Source organism: Myodes glareolus, chromosome 17 (genome assembly GCF_982192425.1).
Source record: "Myodes glareolus chromosome 17, mMyoGla1.1, whole genome shotgun sequence".
NCBI lineage: Eukaryota > Metazoa > Chordata > Mammalia > Rodentia > Cricetidae > Myodes > Myodes glareolus.
In genome coordinates this window covers 66,834,568-66,847,594 of record NC_142042.1, presented here as the reverse complement: position 1 = coordinate 66,847,594, position 13,027 = coordinate 66,834,568, and the positions used below count along the sequence as shown (strand labels likewise).

Sequence of the window (13,027 nt, the reverse complement as noted above, 5' to 3'; positions counted from 1 at the left end):
CACCTGGGATGCGAAGTTCTTTCCTGCTAGGCAGTCACGTGGAGGAAGTGAGGCGCTATACTGCTGAGACTGGTTCAGGGTTATCACGTGAGGTGCTTCCCGCTTTAGTTTTTTTACTAAGGCGCAAGCGCAGTTTGCTGCTGCTGCGGGAATCTTAGCGACTCTTCCGGTTGCTTTAACCAATTGGAACACAGAGAAGCGGGTAGACAGAGCGCAGCGAGGGAGTTCTCAGGGCCGCCGGCGCCGTACTCCCGCGGCAGGGGCGTGGAGGACAGGGCCGGCCGGCCTCACTTGCAAACATGGCTCAGAACAGAGACGGCGGGAACCCGTTCCCCGACTCCGGCGAACTTGACAATCCCTTTCAGGTGAATTGCGCCGGCCTCCTTTGGGCAGTCTTTCCCTCAATCTGTGGGGTCGGACTGCTATTCCCACTCGTGACATTTGACCCAGGGAAGGAGTGTCTCTACGTAGAGGTTACGGTAGCTCCAGGCCAGTGAGCACTGGGGGGCTAAGGAGAAGCGGGCTCTGCCCTTGTAATGAGTGGGTTCTAGCAATATAGGGTGATGGACTTGAAGACAAATGTTGGGAACAACGGCGTGTTACCGATTCTCAGTACTTAGAGCTACCAGCAGTTTGGGGAAGTTCCTAGGAATTCCCTTGGCATCGAGTGCCCCCTGAACCCAAGTCTCTGCTCTCAGGACCCAGCTGTGATCCAGCACCGACCCAGCCAGCAGTATGCCACGCTTGATGTGTACAACCCTTTTGAGAACCGAGAGGTGAGCAATTAGAAGAAACACAGAAGACCAGGGGAAGGGGACTGTGTGATAAGCTCCGGCAGTGCGTACTGGGGCTTTAAGTGCTGTGTATTTTAGCTCTTCGAGAGACAACATACAATCAAGGCAAGCCCAGGGCAACCGAGTCATCTAGTTTGGAGTTAGAAAAGTCAGTCCAGGGAGGACCTTCGGTCTGTGGAAAGACTTACTTGAAGAGAATCAAGGTTGGGGCTTGTCAGGGTTGAGAAACCTGCTTAGGTCTGCAGTCGGAGTGCAGACGGTGAGGAGGACTAGTGGACATCTGAGAGTAGAGGAGTTAAGGGGAGCACGGGGCTGTAGCTCAGTCGGAGAGGGCTTAGTCCCCAGCCCGCAGCACTACATAAACACGGGTGTCTAATCCTGTACAGGCAGGAGTAGTCAAAGTCCAGGTCATCCTTGGCTAGTAGCAAGTTGGAGGCCAGAGTGGGATGTATGAGACCCTGTCTCAGAGGGGGGGGGGGGGGGGGAAAGCCAGATAGCTCAGGTGCTAAAGGCTCAGCCTGAGTTCAGTCCCAGGACCAGTGGGATGGCAGAACAGAGCAAGCTCCCATAAGTTGTCCTCTGACCTCCACAGCCACACCATGATTCGAGAGCTCACACACACCAACTCACACACAATGAGTAAATAAATGTAATTCTAAAAAATTGAAAAAATTGAAGGGCTGGAGAGATGGCTCAGCAGATAAGAGCACTGGCTGCTCTTCCAAAGAACCCAGGTTCAATTCCCAGCACCCTCATGGAAGTTTACGACTATATAACTTCAGTTCCGGGGGATCAGACACCCCCACACATACATGCAGGCAAAACACCAATGCACATGAAATAAGTAAATCTTTCAAAAAAAAGTTAAGGAGACAATATGTGGATAAATGCTTCAAGTATTACTGAAGCATCGGATAAGAGGCTGCGGGCAGGACTGCTACAGGTCCCGAAAGAGGTGTCCAACTTAAACTCACATAAGAAGTAGCTTCCTATTGGGCACATGACACAGACTACCCAGTGCTTAGACTAAGGCAGGAGGATTGCAAGTCCTAGACTAGCCTAAGTGCCTGTTGTTTCAAAAACAAAGCAAGCAGCAAGGAGGTTCTGGACTTGTGGAAGAAGAGCTGCTGATGTGGCAAATAAGGCATTAGCTGACCTCTGAGGCTTGTTTCCAACAGCCCCCGCCAGCCTATGAACCTCCTGCCCCAGCCCCAGCCCCTTTGCCGCCACCCTCAGCTCCCACTGTACAGTCCTCAAGAAAGCTCAGCCCTACAGAGCCCAAGAACTACGGCTCGTACAGCACTCAGGTAAGCGGGAGTGCAGGTGGTAAGGAAAGCGGCCAGTGCAGGTCTGTCTGCAGCTCACAGCTGCCTCTGCTCCTGTTGTGTAGGCTTCCGCTGCAGCTGCCACTGCAGAGCTGCTCAAGAAGCAGGAGGAACTCAACCGGAAGGCAGAGGAGTTGGACCGCCGGGAGCGGGAGCTGCAGCATGTTGGCCTGGGTGGCACAGGTAGTAAGTAGGTCTTGGTAGGGTGAGAAAGAATGCTTGATAGTTTGGAAGGAGCTGCGAAAACATCTTAGGTCATATGTTCATCAGTCAGGTTGTTAAAACTGAGTTAGAGCTGGCACTGCTTCTTAGCCATGGGATCTTACGCAGTTATGTAACTGGGGTTTGTTTTTTAAAGGTTTGTAATATTTTTATTTTGTGCATTTGATTGTTTTGCCTGCATGTATGTAAATGAATCCATTTGTGTGCTGTGTCCATGGAGGCCAGAAGAGAACAACAGACCCCCCTAGAGCTGGAGTTACAGGCTGTTGTAAACCCTCATGTGGGTGCTGGGAACCAAACACTGCACCTTTGCCAGAGTAGCCATTGTTCTTAGAGTCATCGCTCCAGTCCTGGGCTGGTGGTCTTAGAAATCCCACCACTGAGCTGGGCAGTGGTGGTACATGCCTTTAATCCCAACACTCTGGAAGGCAGAGGCAGGCGGATCTCTGTGAGTTCCAGGCCAGCCTGGTCTACAAGAGCTAGTTCCAGGACAGATTCCAAAGCTACATAAAAACCCGGTCTCAAAAAACCAAAAAAGAAAGAAAGAAAGAAAGAAAGAGAGAGAGAGAAAAAGATTGATTCCACCATCTGGTACTTTATATTGAGCTCTTCAGTTTCTTGCTTCCCCCTCCCCCCCCCCCCCCCCCCCCGAGACAGGGTTTTTTCTCTGTAGCTTTGGATCCTGCCCTGGAACTTGCTTCTTTAGACCAGGCTGACCTCAAACTCACAGAGATCCACCTGCCTCTTCCTCCTAAGTGCTGGGACTAAAGGCATGTGCCACCACCCCAGCCAGTTTCCTGTTTTCTAAAATGTTCTCATTTTATAAAGTAGGAAATTGTAATGGTTGAATAAATTCATCTATGCAGAGGTTTTTACACGATTCGCAAATATTGCAAATAGAAACTATTTGCTTACTCTTCTTTTTCTGTTCTTTGTTTTGTCTTGGAAGGGTTGGTGTAGACCAGGCTGAGCTGGATCTTCTTGTCCTCCTGCCTCAGCCTCCTCGGTGTGGGGTAATAGGTGCGCTCCGCCATGCCTCCTGTTATCCACTTATTGTTTCTTTGGACCCATAACTGAGAAGACAGGAATGGAGGGAGAGGAGAGTGTCCCTTGCTGACTTACACTCAGCAAGTTTGTGAGCCCTTCCTCCTGTTTTTTGCTTTACAGCTCGACAGAACAACTGGCCTCCCCTACCATCCTTTTGCCCAGTCCAGCCTTGCTTTTTCCAGGACATCTCCATGGAGATCCCACAAGAATTTCAGAAGACAGTGTCCACCATGTACTACCTCTGGTTGTGTGAGTGTGAAAAGTCTTTTGGGGAGACATTGCAGATAGTCTGTGAAGTGCTCCAGAGCACAGCATCTCTTTAAGGCCCTTTAGGGTTACTCTCTCTCGTTGTGTGTGTGCTCTTAGCCCACCTTCCTCTGTCACCACACATAAATGGATTCTGAATTATTGCAATTTTTTTTTAAGGAGATCATACCTGATCTTTGGGGTTCTCTAGGGCATGGGGTGCCATCCTTTCATGCACTGCCACACTGGGAAGGTATCTGTGGCAGGCTTCACTGCATTCCAGACAGTCCCTCATCCTGTTTTCTGCCCCTCAGGCAGCACCTTGGCTCTTGTCCTGAATTTCCTCGCCTGCCTGGCCAGGTTCTGTGTGGACACCAGCAGTGGATCCGGCTTTGGGCTGTCCATGCTCTGGCTCCTGCTCTTCACCCCCTGCTCATTTGTCTGCTGGTACCGCCCGATGTATAAGGCTTTCCGGTACGTGAGGGCCCAGTGGGGTCTGCAGGGGGTCTCTTAGCTACTTCTCCAACCCCAGTCTTAATTCCCCCACGCTTTTCTTTTCTTCTCTTTGCAGGAGTGATAGTTCATTCAATTTCTTCGTTTTTTTCTTCATTTTCTTCGTCCAGGATGTGTTCTTTGTCCTCCAGGCCATTGGCATCCCAGGGTGGGGCTTCAGGTGTGTGAGTTGCCACCCCTCCTCCCTCACCTCTTCCTCCCACTCTAGGCAATTCAGTTACAAAGTAGAGTTGTCCAGGAAAGGGACATGTGGGCTTTCTCCAAAGAGGTTAATTTAACGAGTCAAGATACTTGACTGGAGAGCCCAGAGAGCTCTAGACAGGGAACAGCTAAAGAAGTCTTCCTGGGGAAGGCCATGTCACCACAATTGAGAGAAGATCCTATTCTGAGTGAGGACACCAGATCTAGGAGCTAACGCTTCAGAGATGAGTTAAGTGTGACAAGAGTAGATGGAATGGGACTGGTTCGTGGAAGGCCGCCATATTGGTGACCACTGATGGGTCCCAGTGAAGACTGGGAAAACAGCCCTCCTCACCAACACCTCTTCCCCACAGTGGCTGGGTGTTCGCAGTTGTGGCGGTGGGCACCAACCCCGCCGTGGCTGTGCTCATGCTGCTGGTTGCCCTGCTCTTCACTGGCATCGCCGTGCTGGGGATTGTGATGCTGAAGCGGGTGAGGGGCAAGGCGGGAATGGGGGTGAGGGGGTTGACATCATGAGTCCCTAGGGGGTATGGAGTGGAACATTAAGAAGGATCCAGGGCAGGGCGGAGGGGTGGGTTCTCAACTAATGGACTCTGGGGTGGGGAGGGGGGATTTATGTGTTTGGAGGGAGTGCTATCCCGGAAGGAAAGGCAAGAGCAGCAGCCTGGTGAGTGGTGCTGTCAGCTTGGGCTGGGGTGGGAGAGACTTGCCTGTGTTGTGATGTCCCTGCCATCTTTTTGCAGATCCACTCCTTGTACCGCCGAACAGGCGCCAGCTTTCAGAAAGCCCAGCAGGAGTTTGCTGCTGGCGTCTTCTCCAACCCTGCAGTTCGAACTGCTGCTGCCAATGCAGCCGCGGGGGCTGCTGAAAATGCCTTCAGGGCCCCGTGATGTCCCCTGGGATGTCCTGGCCCTGCCACCTGTGGGAACTAAGATAGTCCCTGTCCCTGGAGTCTCGGGTTCAGGGAGGCATTGCTTCTTAATAACTTGTATGGGGCTCTTAATTCCACAGCCATGACTCTAAACCTGACTTGGAGGTTTGGGGAGCCCACTGTGACTCAGTCATTACTTGCCTTTACCCCCCATCTGGCGACACTGCTGCCACCTCTCACATACCCCAAACCTAGATTCCCTCTGCTGTGCCAAGGATGTCTCTTCTGTTATTTAAATTAAAAAAGAAAAAAAAGTATGACTAAAACTCACCATTTCCTGGATCTTTACTGGAAATTAGGCCACTTGACAGAGTGTTGAGGGGGGGACTGGAGTGAAGCAGAGTTGTCTGCAGAAGAGGCTGTGCTTGACAAACTGGGTGGGGTGGTAGGAGGCCCAAGACATGGGGAGCCCCAGCCTGGTCTATCTGCCACCACTTTTCTTTAATGATAGGCAGTCAGCCACCCCTGCTGAGAACTCTGCATCCCAGGAACCTGAAGCATTGGGTAGGGCGGAAAATGGGAACAGAAATGATCATTAACGAGCTAGGCTTCAGGGCGTGGCTGAGGTTGGAGGAGGGCCTCTCCCTACGTCCTCCCCTCCCCAGAGTTGCTTTCGAACTACAGCTCCCGGAATGCATTGCACCAGCCACCGCACCGCCATCACCCCCCTCCCCCGCCTCTAGAGCCTGCCCTGCTGCAGCTGGAGGAGCTAAGGGAGCAGAGCGTGGTGGGGAGGGGAGCGGGCTCGCGACCCTGAAGCCAGTTTCCGCGGCCTCTCCCCACCAGGCGGCCCTGGATCACCAAAGGCACCTCTAGTCCCTGCATGCAGACCTTTCTCCTCTTCTGTAGACTTCCTTGCATCCCTCTCGCCTTTGCCCTCCCCACCCTTCCCTGGGCTCCGGAACGCTATTCTATCTTCAGTCTAGGATCAGCCCTTCTCGGCACCTCTCTTCATTAAGGAAATGCAATGAGCCGGTGCTCTCGCGTCCTCATCGCTGCCCCGGGCACGGTACCCGTCTGGTGGTGGGGTGGGAGCCCCTCACTGTCCCTTCGTGACGCCCCTCCTTTTGGCTTTCCTCCAGCTGGTGTCCCTGGGGGATGCCCCAGAGGACCTAGCCAGGAAGTGGGCTTTACAGCAAGGGCGCTGGAAAGGATAAAGAACGGGGCCTTGGGCGCCTCTGAGATGCTCCCAAGTATCAAGGGGAACCGAGCGAGGTATGGGCAACCGGGCGGCAGGCATGATGCCCTCGCCCAGTGACTCCAGCCGCTCGCTGACCAGCCGGCCCAGTACCCGGGGCCTTACCCACCTCCGCCTCCACCGACCCTGGCTGCAGGCCCTGCTCACGTTGGGACTAGCCCAGGTGCTCTTGGGCATCCTGGTGGTAACCTTCAGCATGGTGGCCTCCTCTGTCACCACCACCGAGAGCATCAAAAGGTCCTGCCCGTCTTGGGCTGGGTTCTCGGTGAGTTGGGTAAAGAGTACACAGTAGTGGGGTGGGAGAAGCTTCTCAGGCCCCACCCCTCCTCACCTTCAAGCCCACAAGCTTGTCTTTCCTTCCTCTCCGGTCCTCTCCCTCCTTGTAGGGCTGGGTGCATCCTGTGGCGAGGGGCTCACTCAGGTGCTTCCCCTGCCAGGCTGAGCCTGTGCCCACTCTGTCCCTAGCTGGCGTTCTCCGGGTTGGTTGGCATTGTGTCCTGGAAGCGTCCATTCACTCTAGTGGTAGGTGCCAAGGCCCAATGCCCACTGGGAGGCAGGTGCCCAACACCAGAGGGGATACCCTGTATATGCCCCCTTTATGCCCACAGGAAGGGGGATTGGCTTTCCAGTTGATGCCAGGCTGTCAGAAAGTGTGTTAGGAACAGAGGGTGGCTTATTCTGTAGAGGAGAAGTGCTGGGGAAGGCCCCAGCCCTGAGGCCACATCCTCTCCCCCCAGATCTCTTTCTTCTCCTTGCTCTCGGTGCTCTGTGTCATGCTCAGCATGGCTGGCTCCGTTCTCTCCTGTAAGAACGCTCAGCTGGCTCAGGACTTCCGAGAATGCTCCATGGTGAGATTTGAGGTGGGAGAGCTGGAACCAACTGGTTAGGGGAAGTGTGAGGGACCCTTGAGTTTGCTCTGATCCAGGCTGCCTTGCCCTTTCCACTCCCACACAGGAAGGGAAGGTCTGTGTGTGCTGCCCCCCTATTCCTCTACACAGACCCTGTCCAGAGTGGGGCCAGGAGCTGAAAGTTGCCCTTAACTCCACCTGCGATGAAGCCCGCGGGGCCCTCAAGGTGAACATGCCGTCCCCGATGCCTTCCTCCTTGCATACGTGTGGTTTACCCCTCCCAAGCCCTGTACTCCTCTCCTCTCCTTATCTTCCCTTCTCCAGAACCTCCTCTTCAGTGTCTGTGGGCTCAGTATTTGTGCTGCAATAATCTGTACCCTCTCTGCTATTGTCTGCTGTGTCCAGATCTTCTCCCTGGACCTGGTGCACATGGTGAGAAGGGAGCAAGGCCCAAGCAGACAGGTTTGGTGGGAGCATGGAGTGCGTGCGTGGTGGAACTGGACTTGCAAAGTAGTAGCTACAGGTCTGGGTTCTGAGCCTGGGGCTCTGGGTCACCTGAGGATTTTTATTACAGGGATGTTTAGGACCAGAGGGAGCGAAGAAGACTGGATGGATGGGTTGAAGTCAAGATAGCCCTAGGTGGGAGCAGGGATAAAGGGTGGGCAGTGGTGGCAGGGGAAAGGCAATATGGACAGATGTGAAGCTGAAAGAGATTTGTGGGTAGGCAAGGCCAGAGCTGGAGGGACCGAGTAGGCACAGATTGAAGAAGGAACTGGGTGTGGTTCAGAAGGGTTGGAACTGCATCTTGGAGGAGGTAGGGCCATAAAAATAGCAGAAAGGAAAGAAATTTGAAACCAGACTTGCTCCCCAGCAGCTGGCCCCTGAACGCTCAGTCTCAGGCCCCCTAGGGCCCCTGGCTTGTACATCTTCGCCTCCAGCTCCTCTCCTCCACACCATGCTGGACTTGGAGGAATTTGTCCCTCCCGTACCCCCACCACCCTACTATCCTCCAGAATATACCTGCAGCTCAGAAACGGATGCACAAAGGTGAGGCTGGGTGAGGTCCTGCCCTGCTGGGGAACCTGAGGAAGAGGTTTGGGGCTGGGCCTGGAGCGGTGGGGAAGCAAAGTGGTGGAGTAGGAGCTACTTCCCAGGCCCTGATCTTCTCCTCATCCTGCCAGCATCACATACAATGGCTCCATGGATAGCCCAGTGCCCTTGTACCCTACTGATTGCCCTCCTTCTTACGAGGCCGTTATGGGGCTACGAAGAGACAGCCAGGTGAGGAGGGCTTGGTGCAGCCGGGAGCTGTGGCTAATAAGCTGCTTGATAAGGATCCAATAGTCCTCGTGGTCTCTATAGCAACCCCTTCATGATAAGGATCCAATAGGCCTCGTGGTCTCTATAGCAACCCCTTCATGATAAGGATCCAATAGTCCTCGTGGTCTCTGTAGCAACCCCTGTTGGCTTTCATCTGCCCTAGAGCTGCTGAGGTGGGTGGGAGATGAGCTAGTATTTCTCTAGTATAAAGATGTGTCGCTCCGTGTGATGGTTCACTACTGTAATCCCAGTGCTGGGAAGGCAGAGGCAGGCGGATCTCTGTGAGTTCAAGACCAGTCTGGTCTACAAGAGCTAGTTCCAGGACAGGCTCCAAAGCCACAGACAAACCCTGTCTTGAAAAAACCAAACCAAACCAACCAAACCAACAAAAAACAGCAATGCCCAACCACGGCTTCAGTGACCTTGTCTCAAAAGATAAAGATATGGAAACTAATGCCCTCATACAATACATTTGTATTGTGACTTATACAAAGCCAACTGTAGTAGCATATGCATATAAGCACAGCACTTGGGAAGTGGAGGCAGCAAGATTAGGAGTTTACAGGCTAGCCTAGGTTACTCAGTAAACCCTGTCTCAAAAAAGTCAGCTGACTTGTAGAGAGTAACAAAGCTGCTCTGGAATCTCTAGTCTTTCGCACGCTGTCCAGTGCATGGGAGTGGTCATGCCAGTGTGAAGGGCTGGACTTTTGTTCCCGTGTCTTCTGCAGGCCACTCTGTTTGATCCTCAGCTTCATGATGGCTCCTGTGTCTGTGAGCGGGTGGCCTCCATTGTAGATGGTGAGCAGAGTGGGGTCTGAATGGACAGGACAGGGTGGGGCCATAGGGAGGGAAAAACAAGGCTGAGCTCAGGGTTTGGAGGTGAGGACTGTGACTTCGTAGAACCCTGGGATTATCTGTCTGCTTGAAGATAAAGCTGGAGTCACAGTGGCAGCTGCCTTCCTGCTATCCTACCTAGCGCTCCCTTGCTACCCACAGTGTCCATGGACAGCGGGTCCCTGGTGTTGTCAGCCATTGGCGACCTCCCTGGGGGCTCCAGCCCATCAGAAGACTCATGCCTGCTGGAACTCCAGGGCTCTGTGCGCTCTGTCGATTATGTGCTCTTCCGCTCCATCCAGCGCAGCCGAGCAGGCTACTGCCTTAGCCTGGACTGCGGCCTGCGGGGCCCCTTTGAAGACAGCCCCTTGCCACGGCGGCCCCCACGGGCTGCACGCTCCTATTCCTGCTCGGCCCCTGAAGCCCCACCCCAACTGGGTGCCCCCACAGCTGCTCGCAGTTGCCACCGATTGGAGGGCTGGCCGCCCTGGGTGGGACCTTGCTTCCCCGAGCTGAGACGGCGGGTTCCCAGAGGAGGCAGCCGCTCAGCTGCACCCCCTCCTGCCCGAGCTCCAGCTCGACGCTTCAGCGATAGCTCAGGTTCCCTCACCCCGCCCGGGCACCGGCCTCCTCACCAGACACCTCCTCCACCACTGCTGCTGCCAAGGTCTCACAGCGACCCAGGCATCACCACCTCCAGCGACACTGGTGAGCCATACCCTCACCTGGTTCAGGGAAGGGTAACCACTAGAACTGGGACCCTGTGAGGTTCCTGAGTACTCACCCCTGAGGGACAGAGGCTTCAGGAGTACTTGGTTCTTGAAACCATTTCCACAGCGCCCAAGGCTGGGCTACATAACCGGTTATTTGGTTATAGAGACCGATCAACCAGAAGTCTCTGCTTCTTACTGAGAAAAGATACAAAGCGAAATAGTTCACAGCCTCACAGGAGGCGTCCGAAATCCCATCTGGGGTTCCTAAACAGAGCTAGGGAGGCTACAGCAGTGAAGGATAGCACTGGAGATCCCATCTTCCTGCATTATACTATCTAATTGTGGGCAGAGGTGATGGAGTGTGAGAACCAGGAAATCCCATTGAGCTTGGACTCTCGGGTGGACGGCAGGAGAGGTGTGGTCAGATAGCACCTCACACTATCCTTTTTCTCTGCCCAGCTGACTTCAGGGACCTCTATACCAAAGTGCTTGACGAAGAAGCCGCCTCTCTCTCCTCTGCAGACACAGGTCCGCACACAGGTGGTAGGTCGCTGGAGGGAATAGGGCCACTGTGGCCTACACACATCCGCTGCATGCTCTTTCTCTGCAGGGCTCTGTTCCGAAGCCTGCCTTTTCCGCCTAGCCCGCTGCCCTTCCCCCAAGTTGCTACGTGCCCGCTCAGCTGAGAAACGCCGCCCAGTGCCCACCTTCCAGAAGGTGCCTCTGCCTTCAGGTCCTGCACCTGCCCACTCTCTAGGGGACCTGAAAGGAAGCTGGCCAGGCCGAGGCCTGGTCACTCGTTTCCTCCAGCTGTCCAGGAAGTCCCCAGATCCCGCAGGAACTGCAGCCCATGGACATAAACAAGTAAGCATTAAGGGAGCGGGGAAACATCACTGGGAAAGCTTGGCGCTTTAGGTTGGCCCATACCAATGCCCTTTCCTGTGTCCCCTTCCAGATGCGCAGGAGCCCATGGGGACGATCAGGTCGGGAGAGCCTCCACCTTCGTAGCTGTGGTGATTTGAGTTCTGGCTCCTCCCTAAGGCGACTCCTGTCCAGCCGCCGGCTGGAACATGGTGTGCGCCCACACAGCCTCAGCCTCAATGGAGGCAGCCGAGAGACTGGGCTCTGATTTGGGCTTGTACCAATGAACAGATCCAGACAAATGTTGGAGCCACAGGCATCGGCTGGTTGGGACCAGCAGCTCTGTGTACCGGCTGGCTCAAAAAGAAACCTGCTGTATCCTCTCCCAAGGCCTTCCTTTCCTGCCTGCCTGTGGGGGCTCCTGCTGCTTGCCCCTGTCCCTATGGGCAGCAGAGCTTCTGCCCCGTGCTGCATGGGTGTTCAAGCCATGGGAGGAGATGCCGTTGCTTACAGCATTGATGGAGGAAACTTAGTAACGGTCCCCAGCATGAGAATGCCTCTTCCTGATAGTCAGTGGCTGAGTGTTGGCGATCAGGTAGATTTGTGCCTTGCTATGTGGTGGCGAGAACGGCTAGAAGAGACATGAATCTAGGTGGCTTTTCAGCTCTGCCACCTCTAGCTGCATGACCTCGGGCAAGTTATTTAATCTTAATTGCCTGACCTGTGAAACATTGTGAACATGAATGTTGATAACACTGAGTAAGCCTTCAATAAATTTCAATTTCTCCCTTCTTGTTTGGACTATTCTGTTGTTGTTTAAGCACAGTTGGAGTTTATTAAAGACATTTTTAACATAGGTTTAGTTTGTGTTTTTTTTTTTTTAGATTTATTTATTATGTGTACAGTATTCTCAGTATTCTGTTTGCATGTATGCTTGCAGGCCAGAAGAGGGCACCAGATCTCATTACAGATGGCTGTGAGCCACCATGTGGTTGCTGGGAATTGAACTCAGGACCTTTGGAAGCGCAGGCAGTGCTCTTAACCGCTGAACCATCTCTCCAGCCCTAGTTTGTGTTTTTAAGGCAGGGTTTACTCTGTGTAGCCCTGGCTGTCCTGGAACCCCATCTGTAGGTCAGGCTGGCCTCGAACTCAGAGATCTACCTGCCTCTGCCTCCCAAGTGCTGGGACTAAAGATATGCACCACCACTGCCTGTCTCTTTAAAGGCTACCTCTTTGAGTATTTTGCCTTATGTAAGTATGTGTACCACGCTTGGTACCCAAGGAAACTAGAAAGGGCATGAAGTCCCCTAGGAATGGATGGTCAGTAGCTGACTGAATCCTGGTCTGCTACAAAAGCAGCCAGTGCTCATAGCCACTGAGCAATCTCTCCAGCCCCTGTCTTCTCTGAGCATCCCCATTTTAACTTCTGTGTTAAAAAGCCAGGCATGATGGCACACGCCTTTAATCCCAGCACTCAGGAAGCAGACGCAGGGGAATCTCTCTGAGTTTGAGGTCAGCTGGGTCTACAGAGTGAGTTTCAGGACAGTCAGGGCTACACAGAGAAACCCTGTCTTGAAAAACTAAAAGTAAGTCAGGCAGTAGTGACACATGCCTTTAATCCCAGCACTCAGGAGGCAGAGGCAGAAAGATCTCTGTGAGTTCGAGGCCAGCCTGGTCTTCAGGGCAAGCTCCAAGACAGGCTCCAAAGCTACACAGAGAAAACCTGTCTCGAAAAACCAAAAAAGAAAAAACAAAAGTAAAAAGATTTCCGATTTCTTTAAAAATACAGTAAGATATCCGTATGTGTGGTGTGGGTTTGTGGATTTATCAGGGGAGCTATTCTTAGACTCCTGCTTTTCATCAACAGTATCTGTGCTACATTTAAGGACATATTTGCAGAAACCATATTGTTCCTTTGTGAGGTTTTATTTTGTTTTGTTTTTGGAGGGAATGTTGGCTATTTTGAGAGACAGG

The 13,027-nt window shown here is 53.3% G+C and overlaps 2 protein-coding genes and 1 long non-coding RNA gene across 10 annotated transcripts; 2 read left to right on the top strand and 1 right to left on the bottom strand.

Moving 5' to 3' along the window:
• The first annotated feature begins 184 nt into the window (after positions 1-184).
• Scamp3 (secretory carrier membrane protein 3) lies at positions 185-5,545 on the top strand. Of its 2 annotated transcripts, none has more exons than XM_085678171.2 (9): positions 185-365; positions 699-776; positions 1,973-2,101; positions 2,185-2,305; positions 3,509-3,637; positions 3,949-4,108; positions 4,206-4,307; positions 4,702-4,819; positions 5,092-5,545. In XM_085678171.2, exons 1-9 carry the CDS (start codon positions 300-302, stop codon positions 5,236-5,238), a joined length of 1,050 nt encoding a protein of 349 aa, XP_085534297.1. In that variant the 5' UTR covers positions 185-299; the 3' UTR covers positions 5,239-5,545. The 2 variants fall into 2 exon arrangements, with proteins under 2 accessions (XP_085534297.1, XP_085534298.1); XM_085678172.2 differs by having other exon boundaries at positions 187-365; positions 2,185-2,302.
• A 137-nt stretch (positions 5,546-5,682) lies between these two features.
• Entrep3 (endosomal transmembrane epsin interactor 3) lies at positions 5,683-11,844 on the top strand. 7 transcript variants are annotated; one of them, XM_085678162.2, is made up of 12 exons: positions 5,683-6,742; positions 6,943-6,999; positions 7,215-7,325; positions 7,432-7,551; positions 7,650-7,757; positions 8,200-8,372; positions 8,507-8,606; positions 9,374-9,443; positions 9,642-10,187; positions 10,652-10,720; positions 10,803-11,056; positions 11,148-11,844. In XM_085678162.2, the coding sequence occupies exons 1-12, from the start codon at positions 6,497-6,499 to the stop codon at positions 11,319-11,321; spliced, it is 2,028 nt and encodes a 675-aa protein (XP_085534288.1). In that variant the 5' UTR covers positions 5,683-6,496; the 3' UTR covers positions 11,322-11,844. The 7 variants fall into 7 exon arrangements, with proteins under 7 accessions (XP_085534288.1, XP_085534287.1, XP_085534286.1 ...); XM_085678161.2 differs by having other exon boundaries at positions 8,197-8,372; XM_085678160.2 differs by having other exon boundaries at positions 7,215-7,337.
• Positions 9,103-11,203, bottom strand: LOC125414811 (uncharacterized). Its single transcript, XR_015735208.1, has 3 exons — positions 11,120-11,203; positions 10,264-10,387; positions 9,103-9,459 (listed from the first exon to the last, which is right to left on the bottom strand). It is a non-coding gene; the product is annotated as an uncharacterized LOC125414811 (long non-coding RNA).
• Positions 11,845-13,027: the final 1,183 nt, after the last annotated feature.